The 21,687-nt window shown below is 40.5% G+C and overlaps 3 protein-coding genes across 4 annotated transcripts; 1 reads left to right on the plus strand and 2 right to left on the minus strand.

Moving 5' to 3' along the window:
* Positions 1-1,541: 1,541 nt before the first annotated feature.
* On the plus strand, positions 1,542-6,618 carry cdc23 (CDC23 (cell division cycle 23, yeast, homolog)). The gene is made up of 16 exons (XM_035179111.2): positions 1,542-1,698; positions 2,048-2,120; positions 2,629-2,766; positions 2,904-2,946; positions 3,042-3,147; positions 3,245-3,377; positions 3,616-3,793; positions 3,892-3,989; positions 4,255-4,336; positions 4,688-4,841; positions 4,951-5,070; positions 5,192-5,267; positions 5,375-5,436; positions 5,546-5,624; positions 6,099-6,218; positions 6,321-6,618. Exons 1-16 carry the CDS (start codon positions 1,586-1,588, stop codon positions 6,471-6,473), a joined length of 1,728 nt encoding a protein of 575 aa, XP_035035002.1. The 5' UTR covers positions 1,542-1,585; the 3' UTR covers positions 6,474-6,618.
* An 82-nt stretch (positions 6,619-6,700) lies between these two features.
* kif20a (kinesin family member 20A) lies at positions 6,701-16,104 on the minus strand. Of its 2 annotated transcripts, XR_007034871.1 has the most exons (20): positions 15,927-16,104; positions 14,409-14,582; positions 14,126-14,248; positions 13,862-13,981; positions 13,420-13,558; positions 13,147-13,322; positions 12,611-12,710; positions 11,644-11,856; positions 11,271-11,382; positions 11,103-11,177; positions 10,485-10,628; positions 10,220-10,388; positions 9,972-10,124; positions 9,567-9,706; positions 9,249-9,351; positions 8,886-9,075; positions 8,706-8,797; positions 8,476-8,613; positions 8,144-8,201; positions 7,695-7,775 (listed from the first exon to the last, which is right to left on the minus strand). XR_007034871.1 is itself a non-coding variant. In XM_047343597.1 (19 exons), the coding sequence occupies exons 2-19, from the start codon at positions 14,574-14,576 to the stop codon at positions 7,398-7,400; spliced, it is 2,733 nt and encodes a 910-aa protein (XP_047199553.1). In that variant the 5' UTR covers positions 14,577-14,582; positions 15,927-16,103; the 3' UTR covers positions 6,701-7,397. The 2 variants fall into 2 exon arrangements, 1 of the variants encoding a protein (XP_047199553.1); XM_047343597.1 differs by lacking the exon at positions 8,144-8,201 and having other exon boundaries at positions 6,701-7,775; positions 15,927-16,103.
* Positions 16,105-16,747: 643 nt separating this feature from the next.
* On the minus strand, positions 16,748-21,249 carry zgc:175280 (cationic amino acid transporter 2 family protein). The gene is made up of 11 exons (XM_035179185.1): positions 20,880-21,249; positions 20,543-20,698; positions 20,205-20,361; positions 19,869-20,002; positions 19,369-19,591; positions 19,015-19,151; positions 18,432-18,534; positions 17,722-17,855; positions 17,458-17,624; positions 16,996-17,104; positions 16,748-16,887 (listed from the first exon to the last, which is right to left on the minus strand). The coding sequence occupies exons 1-11, from the start codon at positions 21,247-21,249 to the stop codon at positions 16,748-16,750; spliced, it is 1,830 nt and encodes a 609-aa protein (XP_035035076.1).
* Between the last annotated feature and the right edge of the window lie 438 nt (positions 21,250-21,687).

The following is a 21,687-nucleotide window of genomic DNA, read 5'->3' on the forward strand; positions in this document are numbered from 1 at the left end:
ACAAAGGAGGAAAAGTAAGTTGGTACTGGATGTTTGTTGTACTGGATGCTAAAATAAATTCAAACAAAAGCTATTCACACAAACATCTTCAGAGTAACTTATCTGATTGCACCATAGCCCCATCAAAAATCATTTGATTGGACAATGAACACAATGTATCATTGCTCTAACTTCTGTTAACATCAGTTTGACCCTGTACTTTTAGATATAACCAGAAAAAATTCAGGGATAACCCTATAGCAGCAGTGATATAATGTTCTCAGTTTTTGAACAAATTGTGACTTTTTCTGTGACTTGTGCTCTTCTGACCTCTTGTGGCTGAAATTTGTCTACCCACAAAAAATGTTAGATAATGGAATATTGATTGGAGGTAGACCCTCCTTTTTACATCAAGTAATTTCTAACTTTTAAAATGTCTTTTTCAATGACTTTTAGTTTTTCAGGTTTACAAAGAATGTAGCTATAGAAGAAAATTATATAACAGAAAACGTAAGGGCTCATTAAGTTTCCCTGCAGCAAACAGACTGAAAGATTATTTCTTAAATGAATTGCTGAATGTTTTGTTGTTTTTGCTCAGAGTGTTTAGATGACTATTTAAGATGGATGGAATTAAGTGGAGACTTTCCCAGGGGGTACGATTACTGAGCTGTTCACATCATCCAATGTTTTCTCTGCTTTGGTGAACTCACTCTGTGTCACTAACAAAAGCAAAGAGCTTCAGGAGGGCCGCACGCTCCCTAACCCAAATATTCCATTCAAATATATCTTCCTGTTGTTAACTTGGGATGTTAACAAACTAATATTGGTGGATGTTTCTGACAATGTGCTTAAAGTTGTCATCAGTTAATAAGATGAAGCAAATATATCAGGAACCTCTCACATTTTCAAAATGTCATTGGATCTTTTATATATAGTCTATGATCAATACAACCACAGATTATCTATATTTTGGAGGGGATAAGTTTCCGTCCCTGTTGGACTCAACAATATTGTAACAAAAGCGTTGTCTTGATTAATTCACCAAAGATCAGTTTTTTGGTCTTTTCGTGGAATTTGTTGATATTAATCAAAGCATATAAAATCAGCAGAATCATCCTTTGAGAAGGTCTTTTTTGAGAGAAAGTAGAGAGATGTGGAAACAAAAAATTATCAGCAAACTTACTATTACTTTAGAGTAGTATCTAAGGGTTTTGTCAAATTTGAAATATTCTTTGAAACTTTTTACAGTCATTGTAAAAACCAACTGTAACAATATAACAACAACTGATATTTTTACATTTACCATTAGTTTTCAACCTCTCATCACATTTAATTAATTCCCCTCACCAATTTATAATAATCATAAAAATCTATCATCTATTTACAATATATATATAATCTATCTATATATATCATCTATACAAATTTTAAAAAATTTGATTTAATTCTATTTTAAACTGCTGTGTCTGGTTTTTCTTTCTCTTTTTTAATAAATGATCTATGGCTCATTCTGTCAGTGCGAGGAAGGAAGTGATGTCACTCCTGGTAGGCGGGACTATCTCTTTGTAACTTCCAACCATCCAATAAGACGCTCGCTTGCCGAAATATGAAAATGGCGGCTCTCTGCTGTGAGTTTGGGGACCTGGTGCAAATCAAGAAACAGCTAATAACAGTGATATCGCTTTGTAAAGAAAGAGGACTTCTGCACAGCGGCAAGTGGTGAGACCTACTGAGACCACCGTGTCACTCTCCGCCTGTATCTCTGCTCTGTTATCTCTATAACGGACTGTTAGCTGCCTGTTAGCTAGGTTAGCCGTGCTGTTGACAAGTGTCGTTTTATCAATGTAGCTAATGCTGTTTCCACAATACATCCTACACAGCCTGTTATCGTTACATTTCAGATAAGAAGAGACGTTAAATGACTAAGTGTTGTGTTCACAGAGCTAAAGCAGCATCAGTTGAAATAGTACATAACCCAGCTGCTAACTATTCAGATACATGTATAGTGATGGTGTTTTACATCTGCATAATAGTTTTGTCTCATGCTGAACCCATGTTTACCTTTCAGGGCTTCTGAGTTGGCCTTTGCTTTGGACCGACTCCCTAAAGATGAGTTACCCCCATCCGCTCCCTTCACTGAGGTGTGTACACACTGGCAGGGGCCAAGGCTTTTCTGGCTTTTATTTATTATCATTCTATCACATTAAAACCCACTAAGTAGTTTTACAGTTGGAAATCATATTGGTGTGTGTTCATGTGTGGATTCACATACACTAATCAGCCACAACCAGTTGTCCATTGGTGTGGCTGTAGTTAAGTAATAGCGTGCAAAGGGCTGTGAAGAAAGATTTTACCAAAAAATAAAGTATCAATCATGTGGTGATCAGTGTATGTATGAAGACTGACAAGCGTGGAAATATGTTCTGGTCATTGTGAAACTGTAGAGGGGAGGTCGTCAGCTGGGTAGGTGGTCCTTCACATGTGGGGATCAAATCTCAAAACTCACTGGACACGTTTGGGTGCATTCAGAGCTGAACTTAGTGCTGACCACTTGTGATCAGATCACTCAGGATGGATGTTAATATCAGGTCTGACTCATTAAAGATGATTAAAATGACTTTTCTTGCTCATTGTTTGTCCAAAATACAGGATGATGCTCAAGACCTGGATGCACTTACACTGGCTAAATCCTACTTTGACCTGAAAGAGTATGACCGTTCTGCTTACTTCCTGAAAGGCTGCTGCAGTCAGAAGGCCTATTTCCTTTATATGTATTCTCGCTACCTGGTAAGATTCTATACATATCTGCTATGCCAACATATCGATATTCTTTAGATCTTTGTTTTCATTTCATCACAGGACTGCTTTTAGGTTGAATATAGGAAATGTGAACCATTTTGAAAAGTGTCCTTCTTTGTCTGCAGTCAGGTGAAAAAAAGAAGGACGATGAGACGGTGGACAGCCTGGGTGAGGACTTTTCCGTTTGGTCTAATAACAGAATTGAAGGTACTTTTGTTTCCCTCCTACACTGAATTTCTATGTGTTTTTCTACGTGTTTCCAGGCCCCCTGGAGAAGGGTCAGGTTCGCAATGAAGCCCTGCGAGAGCTGAGGGTTGAGCTCAGTAAGAAGCACAATGCAGGAGAGTTGGACGGCTTCACCTTGTACTTGTAAGAACATTTCCAGCAAACTGTGCACACTTTCCCCCAGATTGGATACTTCTGATAAGCTCTATTATGTGTGCATTAATATGTGAATGTATGGCAGGTATGGGGTGGTGCTACGAAAGCTGGATCTGCTAAAGGAGGCCGTTGAAGTGTTTGTTGAGGCAATTCATGCACTTCCTCTTCACTGGGGAGCCTGGCTGGAGCTCAGTAACCTTGTCACCAATATTGAAATGGTAACTACAGCTTGATTTTACACATTTTTAGACATTTAACATATCATTTTGTCATTGATTTCATATGCACAGTCCATTAGTAATCATTTACACAACCAAATAAGTCCTCAAAACCCAGCCTCATTGCGTTTAAGCTAAACTTTACATATCCAATCCGAGAACGTGAACAGTGTCAGGTAATTTAAAGGGAGTGAAATGATGCCATCAAACTTGCCCTGTCTTTTGATTTTCTCCACAGCTGAAGTCACTGTCTCTGCCAGATGTTTGGATCAAAGACTTCTTCATGGCCCACATGTACACAGAGCTGCAGATGATCAAGGAAGCATTGCAGAAATACCAAAACCTCATTGAGGCTGGATTTTCTAAGAGCACCTACATCATCTCCCAGATCGCTGTGGCCTACCACAACATCAGAGGTTCAACTTTGAACCTGTCTAATGGGACTTAAGGCCGTCAGAACCATGTTATTGGAGCAAGTTTGAGTCTTATAGCACTCTGCCTTCTTTCATTCCAGATATCGACCAAGCTCTGGCTCTGTTCAACGAGTTGCGGGAACAGGACCCATATCGCATTGACAACATGGACACTTTCTCCAACCTGCTCTATGTTAAGGTGAGTTCACTGCTTGTAATGTGATACCCTGTTGATGAAGAAGTGTGTTTTGATGTTTTCCCTCAGCTGTTTGACGTGGTGGTTACAGTCCAGATAATATCACCCTTGAGTGGGACAGATGCTTCCTGACAAAAGGCTTCACTATAACAATTTGATGTTTTTGTTTGACCTTTAAATTACATCAGGAGTTCACTAGTTTTCAGCAGATGATCTTAGGGAATGGGGCCCTATTGAAAGGAACTGATGATAATGATCTTTTCCACAGAGCATGAAGCCAGAGTTGAGCTACCTGGCCCACAACCTGGTGGAGATCGACAAGTACAGAGTGGAGACGTGCTGTGTCATCGGTAAGCATTGAGCTGATCAGATCAAAAACCTCTGTTCACTAAATTGAAGCGATGATTTGTTGAATCCACTTCATCTGGAAACAGAATTATAATTTAAATAAATGTTTTTTATTTATCTTTTAAAATATTAAACATGAAAAGTTTTACAAGTGATGACACTTTATTTGTAAGAAATTAATATCTACTTCTAAATGATTAACATAAACTAAAGTAGACAGCAAAAGGTTTTTACTAATTAAAAACAGTTCAAGTTTTTATTATTCTTCGGGATTATCAACCTGTGGAGTCATAAGATATTGTGAAAAAATCCAACTCATGTATGCTCGAATAAATCACATGTCTCCTCCACAGGTAACTATTACAGCTTACGCTCTCAGCATGAGAAAGCAGCCCTGTACTTCCAGCGGGCCCTTAAACTGAACCCTCGCTGCCTTGGTGCCTGGACTCTCATGGGCCACGAGTACATGGAAATGAAGAACACTTCAGCTGCCATTCAGGCCTACAGGTCAGAGTTTGTGCTTATTTCTAGAACTTCTAATTATGCAGTAGGTTTCAGACCTTCTGAATTGGCATTGTGAGCATTGCTTCATGTTTTGTTTTTTTACATTTCACAGGCATGCTATTGAAGTGAACAAGCGTGACTACCGTGCCTGGTATGGCTTAGGTCAGACGTATGAGATCCTGAAGATGCCCTTTTACTGTTTGTACTATTATCGAAAGGCTCACCAGCTCAGGTATGGATTTTTTCTAAGAGGATTTAGATTATGATGTTTCAGTAAATGAAACATTGTAACTATATGTGGATAATTTATAAATATAATGTTTGCATTGACATACCATGATGCTCTCTTGTAGGCCTAATGACTCCCGCATGTTAGTTGCACTGGGTGAAAGCTACGAAAAACTGTCACAGCAAGTGGAAGCCAAGAAGGTTTGTATGTTGCAACTGTGAATGCACCCTGGTTTATGTAATAAATTCATTGTTTCTGACTTGTTTGATTTATGACATGAAATATTTTATTACATGTATTTGTTTAGTGTTACTGGAGGGCGTACTCTGTTGGAGATGTAGAGAAAATGGCTCTCCTCAAATTAGCAAAGTAAGTGTCACCATATTCTGAGACTGTAGCATTTTCTCTCGGTTGTCATGTCAACATTTGTTTTGTTGAGAAACAGTTGCTTAATCTATATGTCTTATTCCTCTATTAGGCTCCATGAACAGCTGAATGAGTCTGATGATGCTGCCCAGTGTTACATGCTTTACATCCAAGATATTTTCTCCTGTGGGGTAAGCATTTCAAAGTCTCTGAATACATATGCACAAACATAGTTGGAGTAAAGAAAATATTCATACATCAGCATACAGAGATATTTTAGACAATAATTTGCTTTCAACTTAGTGGTAGTAGTTTTGGGGAACAGACATTTCCTGTTTCAGAATGACATTTTCTCTCTGCAAAAAGTCAGGACCCTTAAAATAGTTTTGATTTGGTTTGGAAGAACTATCTAAGACAGTAGCTATGACCTCAACCCCATCCAACACCTTTGGGATCAATTTGAACGAGTACATCCTTGTAGCCATGATCCAAAACCTTGTGGAAAGTTTTCCCATAAAAGTTGAGCCTGTCATAGCAGCAGATTAAACCCTGATTTAGCAGTAATACATTATCACAAATGTAATATCCACGTGTCCACATACTTTAGGCCATGTACTGTATTTGTTTGGACGCAATCTAATTCTAATAAAATCTTGTCACGACAGGAACAACTGGAGCACGCTGAGGTGAGCACAGCCCTACGGTACCTGGGTCAATACTATTTCAAGAACAAGCTCTACGATGAAGCTTCTCTCTGCGCTCAGCGCTGCTGCGACTACAATGATGTAAGTGTACCTGTATAATCTGAGCTGATGCCTTTCCTAGCTGTAGTTGTAGTAAATAGCAGTAACACACTAACTGGTGTTGATGGTCACTCTCGTCTGTAGGCACGTGAAGAGGGAAAAGCTTTGTTGAGGCAGATCTCACAGGTCCGAGATCAGATTGAGACGCCCTCAGCGGATCTGTTTGCACCGCTCTCGAACAACAACACTCCAGTCAGGAGGGTGTCTCCTCTGAACCTCATCTCCTTCACACCTTGACCCCCAACCTGCTCTTCACTGACCTTGAAACAGACAATTTGTGCAGCCTGTGACATGAAACTTTGACAGGGTTGATGGACTGTTGCGAGGATTTTCCTGTTTGTATACAAAATTGTTTATGGCATTAAAAATGCTTTTGTTTGTACAATTTGCAATCCTGATCAGTTCTGTAAATCAATGCAGGTGACAGACTGTGGACTTTTTGAACAGATTCTTTAAGACACAGGCAATTTTAGTAGAATTTATTGCCTTGGTAATGGAGGAAAAAAAAAAAAAGCACACAAAAAGGTCCATCACAGACACAGAGGGAAAAGAGACACTTGGTACTATTTACATAAACATGTAGAACAAGAACACACAAACACGTCATGCTTTGACTTTCAGTCACATGTCGATGCCTCAACACTGTATATATGTAAATAGTGTAAATAAATCTCACAGCTATGCAAAGACTTGTTTTTTTTTCTTGTAGACAGAAACACTGCAGTGAGTTAAAAGTAGATTTGAATACAGTGAAAAATTCAAATTAAAACTGTCAGGGAACAAATTCTTGGACAAATTGTTTTTCCCCTGACTAAATAAATTATAAATTATGCTATCTAATTTTATTGTGAAAACTGAAAGATACTCATAGTAAAGGCATGAGGAGGAATTTCAGGGGTAGCGACAAATTCCACCAATGTTCTATCACCATACAATCCACAATTATCACACTGCTCACGAAAAACCTCCATTGCCTCGGTACTCTACTGCAACCTTACTTAAAGCACTGGCATGAACATTATAACTGTATTTGGCATAACTGAGTTAACTGCACTGCAAAGTGAGTATATATAAAAACAATATAAAACTACTATAAAGTTACCAGCATGTATGACTTGCATAATATAAAAAAATATGATTTCCTCTGAGCCTTTAGTAAGCTCAGTACTTCCCCCTGAGACTACGAGGGGTGGGGACCGGGCTGGGAGGTGGCGACTGCTGACGAGACCGCAAGATCCGCGAGTAGGGGGTGACGTTTCCCTCCCCAACAGCACGAGTGTTGTATTTACGTGTTGGGGTGCGTGTCGGGAACAGGGACTGGAAAAATGGTCGTTTCTGTGGAGCCCGGTTCTCAGCATTAAACACTGCAGTGGCCCCACAGCCCTTCCTCGTACAGGATCCCTCTGCAGTGGAGGGAGAAAAGCCAAACGGGGGCATCTGGGGCTGGATTGTGTGAATCTGGGCCAGGGTGTCCGCCTTCCGCCTCAAGTCGGCTTTGACCAGCGTCAGGCCGTTCTGCAGCTCCGCCATGATGTGGTCCTAAGAAGGAGTCAGTGAAAAGTGTTAGACGAGGCCACAGAGGAGGAGGTGAAGGTGAAGGGTAGGGTTGGAGGTGAGGTGACAGCGAGTGAGGCATAACGCAGCTCTTGAACATGCTTTTGCAGTTTTCACCTGGTGCAGATGTTATGAATCCTAATTTAGTTTAAAAGCTGGCTGTGCATCACGATTGTTAATGAAGAGAGGAGAGGGAGAGAAAAACAAAGTATTTCAAATTGAGAGTTGCACTTCAAGAAGAGGCCCCTTAAATATTACTTTGAATTACAGGTTATCTAAAGAGAGCATCCATGATCAGAATCAACGGAAGGAGAAATGTAGTTATTGTCCAAACTGCGCTAAGGGAAACTTACATGCTGTCGTTACAGGGACAACAGTATGTTGGGTTCAGCGCAGCTTCACCTACTTTTACTTTATGTTTGAGGTAAAAAGAAAGATTTTTAAGAATTACAATATGAGACTGGTCTTATTACACTAAAATGATAAGTGAAACATTTTATTGGATTATTCAGTTTAAGCTTGGTGTAATTTAAAGTGTCACCAACAAAATAATGAATCTCATTTTAAGAGCTTCATTGTTTAAGTTAATGATTTTTTCCTCCCACACAGAACACCCTATTCAATTTGCTTATATAATAGCAGAAATAACAATATACAGTATTGTACCATGCATGTGTGGTTTTACCTGTTTGGCGAGGGTCTCTTCTGCAGCATTTAACATCTGACGCAGCCGCTCCCCCCCTGTGTTGCGACAGCAGGCTCGTTCAGCAGACTGGAGGTCCATCCCCAGCCTCTGCAAATTCAGACGCAGCTGACGCAGGTTCTGTTGGGAAAGAGTCAGAATTTTCATACTCTAGAAAAAGGTGTAGACTCCCATGGAGCAAAACAAAAACTGCATCTGTGTTGGTGACTGACCCGCTGACCCTCCTCGAGCTTGCGGTCAGCGGCACTGGTGAGGGTCCCTGATGAGCCCGGCACTTCCAGCTGCATCTTAAGCTTTGTCAACTCTGCATCAGCAAACAGAACAAGACAGTGAATTACCATCACCACTTAACACCAACACATAATCCGAGCAGACTTCCAGCAACAATCTACCTTGCGTCTTGGTGAACAGCTCAGCGCGGCACTGGTTGAGGTCGGCCTGCAGCTTGCCAGGTTCTGTCTGAGTGGTGAGGCGCCGAGAACGCCGAGGCCCGTCTTCCTCTGGCACCAGCATGGACACTGATCCACTTTCCCTGTATTTTTCAAGGGCCTCAGACAAAGCTTCAATGGCCTGGTCACGCTCCTGAGAGAACCGATTCAAAGAAAAACTTATAGCACATACATCTTACTGCACAGATACACTATTAGAAATAATGCATTCAGGAAATATTTCAGTAAAGTTAAGTGCAGATTTTACAGATTGTGTGAATCGATAACACTGACGGAAACTGAAATGAGCTCATCACGAAGTCTCACCTGCAGCTCCTCACTGTAGAATTTCTTCAAATGCTTCTGCAGGTTAGTGATCTTGTCCTCGTACCGCTCTTCCATTAGAGCCCTTTCTGCCGCCAAGGTCTCACTATAAGATAAAAAGACATCAAGACTTAATATCTGTATTCATCTCAAAGTTTTCTAATCATCTGAATGTTACAATTTCCTGTAGAGTGGATTTTCTTTTTTTTAAAATCACATGAATTTCAAGTTTCATAATGAAAACATTGTTAGAAATAGTTATTAAAAATGCACCCTGAAAACAGAAAGTGAGGGGGGTTGTACCCTAACATGCTCACTCACCTGAAGCCGTCCTGCATCCCAGTGATGACCTCCATCATCTCGGAGACCACCTGCTCCCTCACATTTGCTTCAAGAGCCTCTTTCTCCTCCCGCTGGCGATGCACCTCTCTCTTCAGAACATCAATGGCCTGAAGTAAGGCCTGAATAAGGTAGAGTCGGCTGTTAGAAACAGTGCCCACGTCCTAAAAAAGTGCCTTCTACACATTCACTGTTATTTCTCATTTTAGTTGATCTTAAAGGCATCATGTAGGTGGTCATTGAAATACACAGAACTGTTAAAAACCTTAACTGCAATATCTTGATTATTTTGATAATTAACATGTATTGCAAAGAAAATCGGTTTTATAAAGCGGTTGTGGGGATAGTACATATTTAGCTCTCTTGTACAATGACAGAGGATGTTACCTCAGTATTTAACATGGTGATATCTCCATCTTCAGCATCACTCTCATCCTCGTCCTCTTCCAGCACCGTGCTGTCGTTACCATGTCCTGTTGGCTCGCGCAGCAGAGACAGGATGTAGGCCACTCTGGTCTTTGTGGATGGGCCATGAACCAGCTGAAATTATATTTAAGGTACATTTTGTCTTATTGCTAACTCTGTCATCAAAAAAAAAAATTCACAGAAGTTAGATGTACAAGAGGGTTTCCTACTTGGGTAGCGATGGCCGAGAATTTGAGGGCTTGGAGGGTCTCGTCGTAGATGGAGGCACATGGGTTGATGTTGACCACCATGCTGGAGCTTCCTCGGCCACAGAAGAAACCCTGCAGCACCCGGGTCAGTTTGCTGTCCCTGAAGGGCACCACTTGAGGAGGCCGTGATCTGTGTAGGCAGTAGCATGATACATTTTTCTCAAACAGCTCAAGATGTACTACAGCAACACCACAGAACTTTTATAAGTCACGGTCAAGCACGTACTTGTTGTTCTGGTTGTTCCTCAGAGCAGCAATACAGCGTCCCAGTGTTAAAAGGGAGGTGTTGATGTTGTTGGCCTCCTTCATCCTCTCTCCGTTACGCTGCTCCTTACAGCGTTCAGACCCAGCCAGATCGCACACGGTCAGTCTAAAGAGGAGACAGAGCCCTGTTTAATCATCTTTATAAAGCTAAATTGAAATCAGGATTTCTGCAGAGTTCACAAATTCAATACTTGTAGACATTGTAATACCACATAGAAAGCTATTTAATAATTTAAAGCAATTTAATAAAAACAGTGATAAGACCTGTAATTATTTATTTAAGTCTATGAATGTCGGTTTTGTCATTGCTGCAATAATTAATAATGGTGAATTTGACACATAAGTACACACAATAGTAAGAGTGCTATATTTTTTTGGACGCTAGGGACATAAAAACATTTCTATAACTAATGATAGCCCCTGTGGCAGGCTAGAAGACTTAAAGTGTTTTGACTTGTATTTTTATTTATTTATTTGAGGGTCTACTTCTGAAGGAGGCTAAAAATCTATTATTTCTAATATCTGCAAATACCTTGTTAAATGACAGTATAATTGAATAAGTAAAAATAGGGCAACATACTCGCTGATGTGCATGGTCTGGCCTGAAATGGCCTCCGGGCGGATGTGCAGGACACGGATGGAGAAGATGCTGTGGCTGTGAAGGTGATAAATTTAGGATTAGAGATTGAACCAGTCTGACAAAATGAATCAAAATAATGTTTTTTGGGCAACTGTTAACACAATGTACCTGCGGCTGGAGTTTTGGTTTAGGTGAGTGCTGGCGAAGCTCTGGTTGCGACGTCCGGCCCTCAGAATCCTCCACGCTTCCTCTGCACTGCGGACCTGGATCCAGGAGAGATCTGACATAACAAGAAGGGAAAAAAATGTCAAAACCCTAACCCATGAAAAGTCAAAGTTACAAGAAAGCAAACATACTAACATCATACAAAAGAAGTATTTGAGATTAGATAGATTATTTAATCTATTCCATGGTTTTGTTTAACATTTCTTGCTTGAAAGAAGTTGCATAATGGGTTTGAGCTTCACCAGGTTTAATCTGATATATACTAGAGTAACTCCATTTAAAGTACATATCTTTCAGGTGAATGAGTCAGCGTTACCTTTCACATAAGGGTTGCCCTGCTTGTCGTCACTGAGCCGCAGTGTGGCTCTCTTTTTGGGCTGCATGGAGGGCGACACATCCAGCAGATCGTAGAGGAACTCATTGTAGATCTCATAGAAGGAAACCCAAATAGAGAAATGCATGCCTTCCTCCAGGTCGTCCCCTCCAGAGTGTGAAAGGCTGTCGGGCTCCAGACAAACACTGTCTGTGTCTGCAGAGAGTCAAAGATCCGTTTTACAGAGACAGCAAAAACATAATAAAAATAATGAACTGTCCACAGCTTCAAAACGTAAATGCTTTCAGGATCTGACCTGAAAGTATCAGTACATGAATGCACACATAACCTGTTGGCTAAATGTTATTTTTAATTATCTAATGTTTGTTTAATCTAGTTAACTATGTGTGACCCAGGCTTCTCACATACATAACATATCGCAGAAACGACAGAAAAACTACAAGCTTGGTGGCTGAAATCTGCTTTTCTCTATCTGAATGTGTTGGACTTTCACTGCCTGTTTCCACGGATGGCTTGTGACCCCGTCCTTGCATGCAGAAGATGTGTTGCACTTGTGTGAGTCTATTGTCAACATAGACTCTACTACAGTGTAACCACCCTTTTAAACATTTAGTTCTCCCTGCCAGTATCACTGAGCCTGTGTGTGTTCCATGGTGCTGCAGCGTGTGAAAGCTGCCCTCACCCTGAACACAGGCTGGGAAAAAGAGATATTTCGTCCTTTAAATCTTCCTAACAATGATAAAAGGGTAATTTGGCAAATCCATAGCAGTGTATCTATACCACACTCTCCAAAAAATGTTGGGGGTCCATTTAGTACCTGGTTTTAGTGCCCACCCCTATTCATCTGGATCAGTTGCTGGTTTATAATGTGCATTTAAATTCATTCTAAATTTTACTTGGATGTGAATTTGAGGTCTGTTCAACACAATACTCCACACTTCCTCCTCACCTTCTAGCAAGCTGGCCATGTGACTAGTAGAGGAGACGCCTCCGAGGCCGCTGTCCCCGTTTGTCGTGGTACCAACTCGACGAGAAATGAAACTCTCATCCTGAAACACACAAGGGGAGAACATCAGCTCCTATCTGTGAAAAAAGATACTGATCTCCTTAATGATAGCCAACTGTTAGAGTGACACATGAGATCTCACTCTGACAGAAAGATAAATCTCTCTACACTTGGATAAATAATATACTTTTTTTGTTGTTTTAAGGCTTAAACCAATCAAAACTGAGCCCACTGCACTTTAGTTGGCATTGAATTGGAAGGAATTTCTTTTCTATGCCAAAGATCATGATGATTTGTTGAAATTTAAACTTTGCAATAAGAGTCAATGCAAGGATTATGGGACAGAAATATACAAAAGTACATTACTAACACATATCTGTCATAAAGCTACAGACACTGTCTCTGACACATTGTAACAAAAAGGAAGTTCCATGTTTCGTTTCATATCATAGGAACCATTAACCGTTTCTTCAGTTTACCTCTTTGAGCAGAGAGTTTCTGCGGATTTCCTCCACCCTGACCTCACTGGGTTCCAGCTGTTTCACATCCTGATACATGACAGGCTTCAGGTCCATGGCACCGTAGAGGCGACCCTGCAGTTTCCTGAAGAGAGACGCTAAAGCTCGGGGCAGGAGGCCTGACTCTCGACCACTGCCTGTAAGTCAAAGTACAAACAAACATGTTTTATAGAGCTGTAAACACTAACACTGTTACCAAACCTGGGCTTTATTAGTAAAATAATAACATCTTACCCTGAATGGTGTACGTCTTTCCAGAATTGGTGACACCATAAGTGTAGAGGAGTCGGTTTTCTCCCTGAAGCACGTCTTTCACCATCTTCTTCATCGTGCTCTCATAAAACTGCTGCTGTGTGGTCTCTGCTCCAGAGATCTATGAAAGAGGGATAGTATTTTTTAAAAATGTGGTCTATTAAATTGGACATGGACATTACACAGGTGTTCTCCTAGATAATTACTGACATTGGTTGCTATTCAAACTCATAAGCCCATATTTATCCATCAATGTTTTCAGTGTCATTAATGAAAAACCTGTTTAGATTATTGTTCACTTCCATAGGTAATCCTCCCACCAGCACCACTATTTCTCTCCTCTTTTTTAAAAAACTAAATCAGTATAATTTCGGATCAACAGCAGGTGTTATGTGCATTATATAAACACAGAGCACAGGTGTACCTTAGAGAAACTGAACTTGTGCATGCTCTGGGTGATGCCCCTCTCTGCAGTCCTCATGTTCTGAGACTCCTTTGGAGCTTTGAGCAGCAGAGTCTCTTCATCCTGGACAGCCACACAACCCTGAAATGAAGAGTGAACATTGATGAGCACAGCGAACCATACCGTAACCAATGGATGTACTTTATTTACAAAAAGCTATAAGTATATCATTTACTACACATGCAGTATAACTGCAGTTATTGTGTGACTGTAGAAAAGTCTCACCTGTTCTTCTCCCCTCTCTCTCTCCATCTCAGTTAGAGGTCGAATGCGCAGATACACCTTCACCCTGTCTGCATTTCCTTCACCACTTCCTTGTCTCACCAATCCAGATTTCACTGATAGTTTCTGGACAGACAGATTTAAGACATTAAATGGCAGTTTTCTAACATGGATTTTTTGATGTGCTCATTCATTGAGCACATCAAAAAACGTGAAATGTAAACAAACCATTTTTTTTAAATGAAAACTTCGCTGGGTACATTGCAGAGACAGAGTCTTCACTTACCGGCTCTAAAATGGACGGCCGGGGATCAAGGCCAGGGGAAATCACAGAGAGCTCAGGAAGACGTGGTCGTGACAGGCCCCCAAACTCTGCTGCCGTCGACTCGAACACAGCCACTTCCTCCTCCTCATCGAAGGGGTACACGCACGGGGACGACAAAGACAGTGCCATGCTTACCTGTTGCAAGAAAACAGAACATTAGTAAGACAGTAATCACAACACACAGTGCATTTGGAAAGTATTCAGACCACCTTCATATTTTTACCTCTACCAAGGAGGTTATGTTTTCACTCCTGTCTGCCTGTGGGTTTGTTTGTTGTAAGCAAGATTACACAGAAGCAAATGGATGGAGTTTCATGAAACTTAGTGGAAGGATCCAGGATTTTTTTTTTCTCACTTTCATTAACATTGAGAGAATCTGGCATATTCTGGGAAGTGATATCTAAGAGTGTATGAAAGCTGTTACAGCTTTTTGAATACAAGTTGACCTTGGCGGAGGCATTAACTCTACAGAGTACCACTCTATTTCACATTATTATTATGTTGCAGCCTTCAGCTGAAATCAAAAGAAGCTTTTCCCTATCAATTAAAACTCAATACACCATTAGAGTGAGTGGAAACAGAATTGTAGAAAGCCTTGTGAATTCATTAAATAGAAAAGACTTCAATGTTAACTGATTGGGGATAGTAGAAACTTCTTGAAGAACATAAACGTTAAAAAAAAAAGTAGTATCATGACTTTTTTCCTCCAGACATGAAGTTTGTCCTTCTTTTGTTTATCTTGCTAAAGGTGAACTGGTTTTTTTTGTTGTCTTTATGGAAAACGTCCCTCCCACCCCCACACAGGAGGAGCTCGGCCAGAGTCACGTCTGTTAGCAAGGTCTTTCTGAAAACTCTATCGAAACTGTTGTTACACAGGAGAGAATGTAAAACACGTGTCATCCAAAATAACCTTCGAATGATACGTGTGTTTGTGTTAAGTGTTTAACTCCAATAGTCTTCAGGCAGCACCTCGCTGGAGGGGAGGATCAGTGAGAGTTAGGGGTGTGCCATGACACGAGCTGAGGAAACACACAGAAGCCCTTGTTTTCCTTTCCGAGTACCTGCTCGAGCAGTTCTTCAGGAACATAGTTTCGCGGGTCTCTAGCCTGTCGTGGCAGGTTTTTTTTTAAGCTTTGCTGCATTTGAATCTCAGAATCGAAATGAACAGAAACATTGATGAAACTGAAGCAGAGAGTTTAACTTTAGATGCAGCCGCGTGTATGCGTGCAGGCTAACTTCCTCTCAGCTACTGGACACGTATGATGAAAAGAGGAGTCACACGTTTCAACGTTACACTAAGAGCGTGAACACGTTAAATAAAAGGTCGTGAATGAACCAACACGAGAAGCTGTAACCAAACCAAACTAAACACTGACAGAATAAAAGCACTGTATGTTGTTATTATACAGCGATTACAGCTTTATTGCAGCTAACAGCTTTATTGTTGTTTAGCCTGTAGCAAAGATGGATTCCACTTACCTCGAAGCCTTCAAAGAGCGAGGAGCGCCGGGTTTCCTGTTTCTAAATGTGCCTAAGTTAGCGGAAGAGAAGAAACAGTGTTGAACTGAATCCGTCCCTGTGAATCGGATCCTGCACTGAGCGTGAGTTGGAGTCTCAGCTGAGCTTCACCCGACTGAGTTTGGTTTTTTGAACAATGCGCTTCCCCTGCAGGGCAAGTCGTCGATTGGCTAGAGCTCCGCGCTCTCTCTCCCTCCCTGATTGGCTGACCCGGGTTCACACGGTGCGCTATTTAAACTGCGCCCTCCTCAAACCAGGACGCCCCTCGTGAGTTCCTATCACGTGTTGGACATGAATCTGGCATTTTATCAGAACGTGTCACATCGTGTGGAGGTAAAAATGTGTTACCGAGGTTCTCACAAGGGGGAAGAAAGAAAGATGGAAGTAGGAGCAGATGAGACTCTCTTTTCATGTTTATTCAACGTACATATTGCTAAAAGAATAGTACAAATACAACATTAGTTGGCTATAAACTAGCATACATTTATGAAAACATTGAAACAGCTACACATACATATATGTGAAGTACTGTGAGTACAGTGTATAAAGGGAATGCAGGTGCCATAACAAAACAAATTTTTATTTACAGCATTTAACATCAAACCTGCAAAATGTTTTCTTTTGGAACTTATAAAATGTCTTTATTTATTTATTTATTCTAAAAGACTTGAGTAAATGTTTTCTATATATTTAATCTCACAGGTAACAGAAACAACATAGAGGTCAGAGGTCATGACTGAAATGCTTCATTGTGCCCAGTGAATATTCTCATCAACCACGGTTTAGCCATTGTAATCTTGTCCAGGTTCGTTTGGCACTGTATTAGTGGTGATGCTGTGAAATTGGACTTGATTGGGGGAATGTTGAAGCCTTTCTTTCTGCACACTGTGCCGAACCCCATAACAAAAGTAGATGATTAAACCTGTTGAAAGAAAAGACACACCACACATGGTCAGGCCCGTGTTATTTGATGTTGTTACACATTTTGTGACAATGAAACGTGCGTTTTGTAGAGATATTGTTCACATACCTATTGCCATCCACACTGCATAGCGGATCCATGTGTCCGATCCAAGCTGAGCCATAAGGTAGACATTGACAATGGTGCTGAATATAGGAAGCAATGGCACAAATGGAACCTATGCATAAGAAAAAGGAGAAATTAAAAAAATGTAATTAAATTAAATATATAGTCAAATTCCCTGTTTAAACTTTAATGTTGCAAGAAACACATTGAAGTCCCAGCAATATTTCAAACTGATTAGCAGAAAATCACTGTTTGCTCGATGCATTTTTAATGGTTCCTATCAGTAGCTCTAAGCTCAATGGCAAAGACAATGCAATGCCTTTGTCTGTTGTTGGCATGTAGGGCCATGGGCCATAGGCTCAATCAGATCTGTGTTGCTTAGTTCAGCGATAGATAGTGATTTAACAAACATTTATTTATTAAAAAAATCTTTGAGATTGACACTTTAAGATAGATGAGATGTACCATGAAAGCAGCTTTTGTTGAACTTTGTGGTTGTCTCCAGATGATCAAGATAATGAGTAGCAGAATCAGTACGATCACAGAGACGCAGAGTAAACTCCACCACTCCAGGGCCTGCAGGGAGTCTACAGCTCCAGATATGAGGAGGCTCAGGATGATAGCTAAAAAGACTGGAGAGATCAATGTAAGTTCCAATTACTATTTCCGATGGAAGTCATCTATATGTAAAAAAAATACTAAAGGATGACAGGAAGAAGAATCACTAACCAGTAAAAACAGCTAGAACAGAGACATTTTTTGACGTCCGTAAAGTTGGTTGTGAGGGAGGACTGAAGACTTCATGAATGGTAAAAGGATCTGGTTCGCTGCGTCCGGAATTTTCACTGAGGTCTGCTTGGTATCTGCAAAGTGAGGAAATGTCAATAAATGTACCCAGGCAATGGGTTAATATAGCATTCTCTCTATACACAAAATATAACTGTGATTTAAACAAGGAGTTTATTCTTGTGTGAATACAAGTTTATGTCAACCACGTGTAATATTAATGTTTCTAACCATTGACATGTTGTTTTATAATGATTTGCAAATATCGCTCACTGAAACTGATAATTACTCCACAGTATCAGCAAGCTGTTATAGTGATGAGCTCACTACTGGGGCCAATTACCAGTATATTTTGACAATAGCACTGTTTTTACAATCTTTCAACCTTGAAAATGTGTTCTGATTATTTTTCCAGGTAAAGGGGACTCTCTTTAATTTCATCGCCAAGATTATCATAACCACCCACTCAAATACTTGTAAGACTGTTAATAGGCATTCAGTTCCACACAAACCACAGCATTCTCTATTGTTGATATGGTTTTGCTGTATAGCTTGCCACACTCCTCATTAGACACATCACTAACAAATTTCAGAGTATAGCTATTTAGATTACAGTAATAATATCCGACATGTTTTATTATGATGACTCATACCTTAATATGAGGATACATATGGCAACAAGTGTGTAGGCGAAGAGGGTTCCAATCGACATCATGTCAACCAGTGACTTCAGGTCAAACACCAATGCCATGATAGCTGAAAAGACATTAATAATAATAACAATAAGAAGAAGAAGAAGAAGCATTTACATAATATCATCTGACACTCATTCCAATTAACTGTATTTCAACTATAGCTTAGTCCAGGTGTTGGTCTCAAAGTTCATGTGCCTCTACAGTTGTTTTGGACACGGCTGACCTGTCACTACAGGGCTCACAGAGAAAGTGTATTTACAGTCAAAGGCAGACTGTGCGCTTGAACTCATCAGCTATGGAACAGTTTGTGCAGATTAACTCTGCTCTGTACTATACAGCTAGAAAAGGAAAACATTAACCTTTTGCCAAATATTGTCCCTCCTCTAAATAAATACATTTAGCTGTTTAGAATCCGTGTAGTGTGTGTGTTGAGCAATGAGCGTGAGGATGAACAATTAGGTTCAAAACAGGAAGGGATTTGTTAAAAGAAACACAGAGAAAAGACAGTTCATTACTGTGATGTATATTGTGTGAAGTTTACCTGCTGCAACCCCTGACACCAGGGTTGCTATGACAGGACTTTGTCTGTCACTGAGTTTGCTGAGCGGTGTGAAGAGAAGTCCGTCCCTGGCCATGGCAAAGATAACGCGAGGCATCGGGAACATTGATCCGAGAAGGCTGCGAGGAATAAACTCAGATAACTCCATCAACGACAACTGGGATTGCTGTGATCTTCCTTTACTGTGAGTATTCTACATGTCAGCCAACGATAATGTATTTCTACTCATGTAAAATACCAATTCACTAACTGGACAGTGTCAAATTGAATAAATATTTTTTGAATTTGATCAGTGGAACAGAATCTGGTTTGTGAAAGACCCAGTGTGCTTCATACCTGGTTGACAGTGCACAGAGGGATCCCACAGCCACTGCGTACTTCGCAGGGCCCCAACCGATGTATGTAAAGGCTGCAGGCAGTGGGCTGTGAACACTGAGCAAATAGTAGGGCATCATGAGAGTCAGGGCAGCAGACACACCGAAATAGGCCAAGAAGCAGATGAGGAGAGATGCCACGATGCCAAGAGGGATCGACTTCTGTGGGTTTTTAACCTCCTCACCTATAGAAAAACCCATTTAGTTATACATATTGAAGTTATACACATGTTTTGCCTGCACTTGCATGTACAGTGTGTGTGTAAGTGTGGTCCAACAAAGTAAATACTGCTCATGTGTAAAAGGTCTTTATCTATACTACATTTCATTTTCAGCATTTTTGTTACGTGCACCAAAACAACAGGATTATATTTTACATGTTTCTGTCTCAATTATGTACCGCGTGAGTATACGTCTGAAATTCATTCTGATTATGTAACAGCGGAACCTCTTTGAACTTACTTGTTGTGGCAATACAATCAAATCCGACGAATGCATAAAAGCAAGTGGCCGCACCCGCTAATGTACCCTCAAAGCCGAAAGGGAGAAATCCCCCACTGCCATATCTGGAGGTATCATTCAGTGACGTGTGGTTTCTGCAGAGAACATATAATAATATTTTACAAACTAATTGGTATTTAAATATTTGAAACCCATATTTAGTCAGTTTAATATTTAACACTAACAGCCTGTAAACTATGTTTTACCAAACACGGCAAAGTAAAAGGTAGGAATTTAATTTTAATTTGTTTCTGTGGTCTGCAGGTGAAGCATGTTTTTCATATTAATGATACTTACTCATATGCACTTATGATAGTGTCTTCAGTGATGTACCAGTTGTTGATGTCACCCTTAATGAAACCAGAGGTGATAACAAACAGCAGCACCAGGACGTTAACCGCAGTAAAAACCTTATTCACTGTGGCCGACTCCTTCGCACCAAATGCAAGAATCCCTACAAAGAAAGCACACAAATATAAAGTCAGACGTGTATTTGAACAACATGAAATTTCACTCATCAAAAATACAATAAAATATTAAAAATGCATCAACAATAATTTCCCCCTCTTTATTTTAGACATTGAAATAACAAAGATCAGAAAAATTACAACAAAAAATTTGATAATGAAACTCGCCTGCCAGGAGCATTATGAGAGCAGCTGCAAAGAAGTCTGGGTAAGGAGCTAATCCAGGTAAACCCATCGCAGCCTGTTTGCCCAGAGAGTTGGCGATGACATTTCCAATGAGGTCATCGAAGGTCCCACTCCATGCCCTGGCTACACTCGATGTCCCTAATAAACAGTGAATGAGGAGGAGACACAAAATGGGTCAATTCACATAGATATTCATAAATGATTTCTTTTATTTCAAACTTGAGACTTGTCACATCAGGTGGTTTATGAGGAAAGAGAGGCTGCAGCATCTACTGAAGAGATTATTGCACACACAAATTGAAAAACAAACAGTCTTTACCGATGACATAAGACAGCAGCAGGTTCCAGCCGGTGATAAAAGCCCAAATCTCTCCCACAGTCACATAGCTATAGAGATAGGCAGAGCCAGTCTTGGGAACACGAGCTCCAAATTCAGCATAACACAGTCCAGCAAATATTGAGGCCACTGCCGCTATCAGGAAAGAGATAATGATACTCGGCCCGGCCACGGCTCTGGCAACTTCTCCCGACAGCACATACACCCCGGCCCCAAGTGTGCTGCCGACCCCCAGAGCCACCAGGTCAAGGGTGGTCAGGCACCGGCGAAAGTTGGACTCTTCACCCTCGGGCTCCAGAGGTTTCCTACGCGTCAGACTCTGCAGGAACAGTAGAATCTGTGCTCCAGGCATCTTGTAAAACCTCCAGATAAAACGTACAAAAATGGGATACAGCTGAGATCTGACACAAGTCAAAAGACAAATTAGAAAGTGTCAACACCCATCTAAATATTATTTTCTGGTCAAAAGAGATAAATCTCTGTTTAGAAAATGTAAGTACACACTGGCAATTTAGAAATCAAATGCTACCGTTCTCATATAAACGTTAAACATAATCCAGATGTGCATTTCATGTCACCTGTGAGTGATTTGCTGTAAAGGCATGTGCGTAAGAAACAATAAGAAATTCAAGTAAGTTGTAGCTTCATCATAGTACATTTATAACTATTCATCCTGAATTAGAACACATCAAACAAACTGACCTTCTCCTACTGACTAGGACCAAAACCAGTAGAATATTCATTCAATTTAAGAAAGTCATCATTCTTACCTTTTCAGTTGAATGCAGCC

The sequence above is a fragment of the Hippoglossus stenolepis genome, chromosome 15 (genome assembly GCF_022539355.2).
Source record: "Hippoglossus stenolepis isolate QCI-W04-F060 chromosome 15, HSTE1.2, whole genome shotgun sequence".
Classification (NCBI taxonomy): Eukaryota; Metazoa; Chordata; class Actinopteri; order Pleuronectiformes; family Pleuronectidae; genus Hippoglossus; species Hippoglossus stenolepis.

Bases quoted from the DNA above. Each gene is read 5' to 3' on its own strand.
- kif20a (XM_047343597.1), bottom strand. From the start codon at position 14,576: ATGGCACTGTCTTTGTCGTCCCCGTGCGTGTACCCCTTCGATGAGGAG. The intron at 13,559-13,861 runs GTACACCTGTGC...CCTCTTTCATAG, and splicing joins ACAAGTTCAGTTTCTCTAAG to ATCTCTGGAGCAGAGACCAC. The intron at 11,857-12,610 runs GTGAGGAGGAAG...GACTCTCTGCAG, and splicing joins CATGGCCAGCTTGCTAGAAG to ACACAGACAGTGTTTGTCTG.
- zgc:175280 (XM_035179185.1), bottom strand. From the start codon at position 21,249: ATGCCTGGAGCACAGATTCTACTGTTCCTGCAGAGTCTGACGCGTAGG. The intron at 20,362-20,542 runs GCGAGTTTCATT...CTTTCTTTGTAG, and splicing joins TCTCATAATGCTCCTGGCAG to GGATTCTTGCATTTGGTGCG. The intron at 17,105-17,457 runs GTACATCTCATC...TCTTATGCATAG, and splicing joins CAACAAAAGCTGCTTTCATG to GTTCCATTTGTGCCATTGCT.
- cdc23 (XM_035179111.2), top strand. From the start codon at position 1,586: ATGAAAATGGCGGCTCTCTGCTGTGAGTTTGGGGACCTGGTGCAAATC. The intron at 3,378-3,615 runs GTAACTACAGCT...TTTTCTCCACAG, and splicing joins TTGTCACCAATATTGAAATG to CTGAAGTCACTGTCTCTGCC. The intron at 4,337-4,687 runs GTAAGCATTGAG...TCTCCTCCACAG, and splicing joins GGAGACGTGCTGTGTCATCG to GTAACTATTACAGCTTACGC.